This window comes from Pelmatolapia mariae, linkage group LG10_11 (genome assembly GCF_036321145.2).
Source record: "Pelmatolapia mariae isolate MD_Pm_ZW linkage group LG10_11, Pm_UMD_F_2, whole genome shotgun sequence".
Classification (NCBI taxonomy): Eukaryota; Metazoa; Chordata; class Actinopteri; order Cichliformes; family Cichlidae; genus Pelmatolapia; species Pelmatolapia mariae.
Window position 1 is genome coordinate 51,746,335 of NC_086236.1, and position 7,309 is coordinate 51,753,643.

A 7,309-nucleotide genomic window follows, 5' to 3' on the forward strand; every position below is an offset into this window, starting at 1 on the left:
AGTCGGTCACACTTAAATTTTGATTCAAGAAATAAAAAAGGAGAAGACGAAAGAAAGAAAACTGAAATCCTCGCGCGTATGGCTCTCTGGCCCCTCCGAATCCCACCCAGCAAAACAATCATTATTATTCCTTTCAGATTCATGCCTGCTCTCAGAGCAGACCGTCCATCTTCTCCGTGCTTTTCTTTACTTTTGCAGAAACACCCTCCCCTGCTCATCTATAAGGTGTTTCACACTCTGAGAAACCTGGGGAAAGATGCAAGCTGCAACGTGGGCAGACCAGCTGCCTTGATGCGGGTGGGACATTTGAGACGCGTTTGAATAGTAATTGTGCTTGTATGGGACTCCCACCAGATGACATGATTGGGATTTTAACCCAGACTAATATTCAAAATCGCATTAGAGAGGAGCCGAATAAATGGCATCCGATTCAGCGCTGTTCATGCGTGATTGCATTCAAAAAAATCCCTACTCAAAAGTGGGCTGCAGCGTTTTGGTATTCAAAGTCTCAACAAAGTTTTTTTTTTTTTTTTTTGGAAGGCCACTTTTCCCTGACTTCAACTCACTTTGTCTCGCGTGAGAAGACGCGGATAAAGGCGCGTGAAGTTCCGTGAATTGATATGTTTCGGTGTACCTTATAAATTCATACCTTTTCTCACTCGAGCGCCTCAGAAAGAAAGTGTCACTCAGGCCGATTTTCTCTGCTGTCCGGCGCATTTAGCAGCAGATCTATTTGAGGAGTTCATTCCTAGGCAAATGTATGCAGGCAGGGTCGCCCGTGAATAGAGCAGCGTGTCAGCCGACCCTAATTGGGATTTAGCCACCCAAAGCATATGCGCCGAAGTGACAGAGAATCACCGGCTTCAAAGAAAGTCGCAACTTTTGCCCTTCTCGGTGAATCTGAGGAGCTCTTTCCCTCGCCCCGAGCAAAAACGCATTTTTTCTCCCAGGATGAAGGTTAGTGACCCACTTCGGCGGGTTTGTCTCTGCAAGCTGGCAATGTGAGACAAACAAATATAAAGGCAAAGAGCACGCTTAAAGACATGATACCTTGACTCGCCTGCGTGGCTGAATATGGTTAGACATTTTTAGTGAACTTCACGGTTATTATCTCAACAAGGAGATCAATATTTTCTAACATTTTTCTGCGACAAGTTAAACGTTAAAAGAATAAAAAACAACATTTAATTCAGTCTTGTATTTTTTTTTCCATTCTAAAAGGAAACTGCAACTAATAATAAACATAAGCGATAAAAATAACATCAATGATCAGGTACACTGTCTTTGAGGGTTTTAAAAAAAAAAAACACTTTTATTTTAAAGGAGCACATTTTGCCTCTTTGTTTTATATGCGGTGGAATTCAGAATACTTATTTATTTATTTATTTATTTATCTATATTTAAATAAAAATGTATTCACTTTTTCTCCCAGTGAGTTTTCTCAATGTGAAGACGGAAGCACCATGGAGAGCTCCACACATTAACAAAAACACACGTGAGGCTATCGATAATAAATGCTTTCCTGTTTCATTCTCACATGAGCGTCATATTTTCGATCGACAGTTTCGGGTTCAAACTAATTTCTGCTGCGTGTTTGAGTGGGCTGAGCTCGTGAAAATGACGTGAGTTTAAAATGAAGTCAGTGCATATTATTCAGATAAATAATTTGTGCTGCAAGAAATACGGGGTTACACACTAAAATACTTGACTAAGTCTAATTTACTAATTTTCTTCTCTGTTCTTTTCCCCCTTTTTCTTTGTTTTGCTTGGACTGTTTTTGCTATTTTAAAATGTATTTATTGATCTTTTAATTAACTCACTCATATTTATCCCACGTGTATCACTGTTGCTGGTTTTCCTTTTTAAGTTATTTACTCAGAAAAAATAATAATAATTGTCTATTGACATATATCCACTCTAAAGCTGCCAATGAAACATCAAAAAATCTCCAATCAAACAACTAAAAGTTCCATTGAAGCCTTATTACGTTGAACTGAGGAAGCCTTTCTGGGTTTCCATCCACCGAGAATTATTTGTTTTATTTATTTATTTCCTAGCTTTCCTGAGATGTGCCAAATTATAATAATAATGGCACAGTAATGTTACTGCTGCCGTGACAGCACCGGAGCACCGGTTCTGCTCCTGTCTTTGTTGCGCTTTCTGTCTCTGGATTGGTGTGTTGCATGTCTTCACTCTCTGCCCCTGAGCAGGACACTGAGCGTGTTTGGCATCTGCTGGCCACATCCAATCTCTCCCGATCAGCAGCAGTGGGAAAAGGTGTGGAAATGGATGGAATGAGGACAGGAAACGGCTGTGTGCCGTCACTCTGCTGCAGGACCGCATTTGACTGACGGATTCCTCAGCCCTGCAGAAAGTGTCAGGGCAACCATCTCGACCCTCAGGTGACTCTGTCCCTCTCCCCCTCTCTATCTCTGTTTTGCTGTTCCCTCATGACTTCCTTTTCCCTTTTTCACTCTGCATCATTTCAAGCCAAAGCCAGGATTCTAAGTAGCATTTCTCTGTGCTGAGCAAAACATGAGGTTTAACCAGCATTGAATTATTGCTGAATGATGTTCTCTATCCTCATATAAACTCCTCAAAAGGACACGAAATAAAAGAACAACAAGGTAATTCAATGCTGATAGCTTTATTTGCGGCATGTAGAAAAAAAAGGGGGGGGGGGTCACAAAAGTTTAGAGAATATGTTGAGTTGTCTAGTGAGGCATAGTTAAAGCCCCTGATTTGAAGCAAAAGGGTCAGTCATGGTCTTCTTGTCTGGGGCAAAAGGGCAAAGGTCAGTGTCCAGACATGGGGCTTGGTCAGTGCAAAGCTCAGAGGGGCGTGGAGGTTTAAGGGTGAGAGGAGGTCGCTTGGGAATTTGTGTTGCTCACTCGTTGTCAGAGTCATCGGCCGCTCCGGTGATGGTGTAGGTCTGTTCTTGGTGGTCCATTTCCAGCACATCATCCTCATTTTTGACTGTTCTGTAGAGAGACAGAGAGACAAAGTGACTGAAACAAGCATGTTAAACCACACCCAACTCTGTCACAGACCAGGTTAAGTCATTGTTTCTTAATGAAGGGTAGTGTTTGGTTGTACTTTCTGGGTGTGAGTGCTTGTCCTGTTTGAAAGAACTGCAAAAACACCTGATGGTACCTTTACCTAATGAGCACCGTCCTCCTCTCCGTCAGCTCCACAGCCTGCTCTGCATAGGCCTCGATGTTCTTATCATGTCCATCTGAGCCATATGTAGTCCCGGTGCCACTAATGCCACCCTTTCCTCCACCTGTCTTCCCCATGCCACTAGCAGCTGACAGAGCAACATCGTCACTACCCACACCCCCACTTCCTCCACTGCCTCCAACTCCACCACCCATTCCACGGGCTATGCTACCATCTTCACTTATTCCTCCAGCAAGTCCACCACTCTTTCCTACAACTACACCACCATTTCCTCCACCAAACCCAGTGCCGGTTCCACTCATCCCACCTGAACCTCCAGTTTTACCACCTCCACCCATTCCAGTCCTACCTATGCTGCTGTCACTCTTGCCTCCAGTACCGAATCCCAGGTTTCCCACACCTCCAGCACCAGAACCACTTGTTCCTCCAGTGCCCATTGCTCTGCTGCCATTGCCTTTGCCCACAACCCCACCATTAGCTTCAGTACCTACACCTACACCCCCAGCTCCTAATCCATGACTACCAGTAAAGTCTGCCCCAGCTGATGTACCAGCAGGACCTTTTTTACCACTGGTACCCTCAGCACCCATTCTTCCACCTAAACCTGCAATTCCTGGACCTGTTCCCATGCCTCCTGCATCCATGCCCCCACCCATTCCTACTCTGCCCCCAATGTCTCCACCACCACCACGTCCTATCAGTCCACCACCCATTCCACCTGCACCTCCCATGCCTCCTCCACTGATGCTCATCCCGGCGCCAATGGCGCTCATGCTACAGCTAGTGAGAGATAAGGTTTGCATCATGCCAGAAAGCCGCAGGTCCTCGCCCTCAATCAATTTTCTGCAGAGGAAAAAACAAAAAATTACCAAATTTATTAATATTCACTCAAAGACGCAACCCTAAAATCATTTTCAGGTGGTTATTTTTCACTTACCTGTAAGTTGTGATCTCAATCTCCAGAGCCATCTTGACATTCAGAAGCTCCTGGTACTCACGCAGGTGCAGCGCAATTTTCTCCTTGGTGGATTTCAGCTCGAGCTGCAGGGCCTCAATCCGAGCCTATCAGGAAATCAGGGTTATAAAATGAATGTGTCGTTGTAGTGGCTTTGTGTTTACATGTATGAATGTGAGAGCATGTGTGTATTTATGACTGACTCTGGTGGGATCAGGTGTGCACCCTGGGACAACATGAGCCGACATTTACCTGCAGGTCTTCCAGTTCTTTTCTGTACTTCTCTTGTGTCTCACGGATCTGAGCTTCAAGAGCCTCGTTTCTGGTCCGCATGGCATCCAAATCTCGTTCTTTACTTTGGATCTAGGGACAGTTTCAGCCCAATTATAGGCACTCAATATTAATAAACGGTTCTTACATATTAATTTTCACTTGTAATACTCACATCTTTTTTGGCACTGGCTATCTCTTCTCTAACGCTTCGAACTTTATCAACATGCCTCGACGTCTTCTTGGTTAGATCTTCAAATTTGTTTTTATACCACGAATCCATTTCCTAACAGTGGCGAATGATAACGTTACAGAAGAGTCGACTGTGTACTTTTCATCATCTGGAAGCGGTTTTGTGTGATATTTTTGTACCTGGAGATTTTTGGCTGCGATATCGTCATACTGGGTTTGAATTTGTTTCAAAGCAGCAGCCAAGTCGGGCAGAGTGAACGCACTCTGGGCTGAGATGTGAGCGGCGTAGATCTGTTTCATGAGTTCATCAATTTCCTAAACCCTCCCCCAAAAAAAGAGAGGCCTTTAGGAATCATTAAAAATAAAAGGCAAACTTGGAATAGCTAATTCCTACGTAAAGATGTCACCCACCTGCTGATGGATTCGTTTAAGGAATTCAATTTCAACCTCTAACTGCTCCAGCTTCTTCTCCAAGGCAATGCGGGAGGAGGTGGCTTTGTCCACATCCTGAAAAATAAACAGAAGTGTTATCATGTATGTCTGCCCCTGAGAAATAATGTGTAGGCGACGTTCACACCCAGGACAGTGGCTAATTTAATGTCACTCACTGGACGGAAGGCCTCAATGTCTAACTCGGCTTTCTTCCTCAGCTCCACTGCCTCCTCATATTTGACTTTGATTGCCTCTAGTTGAGCAGCTGCAGACTCTTTGGCCGCCAAGGAAATGTCCTGAAAACCAAGAAAGCATAAGTAACACGCCTGTCTGCTAGATTTGAAGGTGAACACAAGGGTGTGCGCAAAATCTAGCCGAGCCTTTTGCATTTTATATTTCAGCTTCATTCTTGTGTGTGTGCCTGCCAGCGCATTATCAAGTCATCTCATCTGTGCATAAAGCACATCTGACAACAGCTGTAGTCTGTGACACCCAAACACGGTCAGGATCCCCCTCAAATTGCCTGCCAGAAATGAGCTTGTTACCAGGTAAAGAACCTTGAAAACACCAAGTTGACGTCTTGTATCGTTGTTTGGGTGGATCTTCTACAGATCGGTGAGGTGTAAACTTAATGCCCTCTTGACTGTCTAAGCAAAGGAAGAGCAGAGGCAGGATCCGGGAGATTTCTTGTCTCACCCTCTGAACTCTCATTTGTTCAGCAATCTTCTTCAGCTCTTTCAGCTGTTCCTCATAGAGCAGGCGCAGACCCGAAGGCTTCTCAAACCGGTTCTGGTAGGCCTCAATCTCAGTTTCCAGTAGCTTGTTCTGCTGCTCGAGCGATCGCACCTGTAAGGACACGAAAACTCAGTCTAAACCACACTCCACAAGATGAGAATTACTTCTGTGCAACATGTTTGAGTTCAGTGTGATATCTGCTTTTCGCTGCGCCTATCAAAATAAGTAAAATACAGTTGAAAAAGGGGATTTCACCTTGTCGATGTATACGGCCAGTCTGTCATTGAGGACGATCATCTCCTGTCTTTCGCTTGTGCGGGTGCTGAGGAATTCCTGGTTTTCAGCTGCAGCCACATCCAGGTCTATGGCAGGCTCTCCACTCGGCCCAACGCACACCATGGTGCCTGCACTCACACTGAAATGACTGATACAAGTTAACCTACAGCCACAGGCATCAAAATATGTTCCTTTAAGTGATTAAAATTATTCCTAAAGAGAGCCTGTAGAAGAAGAATTTATTTTCGCGGCTTCGCCTGTAAAACAAAAATCCAATGGCTTACCCTGCTCCTACCATGCGAGACCTGCGTGCTGCAGACATGGTCCTTCGTCCTACTGAGTCCACACGCATGCTGCTGGCCCCGGCTCTAGAGGAGAAGCAGCCGGTGGAGGCACGACGGGCCTCTCTCCTGGTGGGGGATGGGCTCGACACCCTGATCTGGTAGGACGAGCTGCTGCTGTCCTCAAAGTGACGGCGGTAGGACGAGATCCTCTCTGGGCTGAAGCTCATGGCAGCGGTTTCTATGTGTCTTTGGTTCTGTGAAGGGAAATAGTCAGTGGTTTGCTGCACTTTACTGCTCCTGAACCTTCCTTTGTTGCACTCTCTGGTTGTCAGCACAGTCTGAGGTTTTATACTCCCCATTGACAGTCATGCTCCTGCTCTGTTCAAAACAGCCCAGGTCATGAGCCGACGCATGCGGAATCTTGAACCTCCGTACTAAAGCAGGCTTGACCTGCCTCTCAGATATGTATCAGCAGCTTGTGAGAAGCAGAAATGGGCTGGGATCATGGCTGTGGGCACAAGTCTCTCAGACTCCTTATTTTATCCAAATCACAATGGGTTTTTGCCTGGGTTACAACACATCCACCACCTTAATGTCCGGCATCAGAGGACAAGCAGGGAGACAGGCAGGCAGGCAATGAGGCAGGGTCCAGTAAGTCATTGCAGCCAGTAGGTGCATCTCTGATGTGATGTGCTCTGATGGGACGAGGGACTTTAATTGAATGCTGAGCAGAAGCTAGAGGGTGACCTGATGAGGCTGTGGCTGCAGAGGAACAAAAGAGCGCTGGCAAGATTTTGACGTAAATTAGTACTTATTAGTCTGCTCTGTTTTCAACATATTAAAACTGGAATATGCAGAAAAAAGAAAATGGAATTAACTGCTTCAGCGGGAAAATGAGAAAGCGGAAGAAAAGGAGGGGGGAGATTACAGTCTGGAGTTTACGGATGACATGACACAGTGATAAAAGGGCATAAATGCCAGTCAG

At 45.3% G+C, this 7,309-nt stretch overlaps 1 protein-coding gene across 1 annotated transcript; it reads right to left on the minus strand.

The window, feature by feature from the left end:
• Positions 1-2,709: 2,709 nt before the first annotated feature.
• zgc:172323 (uncharacterized protein LOC564165 homolog) lies at positions 2,710-6,551 on the minus strand. Its single transcript, XM_063487750.1, has 11 exons — positions 6,325-6,551; positions 6,020-6,173; positions 5,726-5,875; positions 5,206-5,325; positions 5,009-5,104; positions 4,778-4,912; positions 4,581-4,691; positions 4,388-4,498; positions 4,118-4,242; positions 3,160-4,023; positions 2,710-2,981 (listed from the first exon to the last, which is right to left on the minus strand). The coding sequence occupies exons 1-11, from the start codon at positions 6,549-6,551 to the stop codon at positions 2,888-2,890; spliced, it is 2,187 nt and encodes a 728-aa protein (XP_063343820.1). The 3' UTR covers positions 2,710-2,887.
• Between the last annotated feature and the right edge of the window lie 758 nt (positions 6,552-7,309).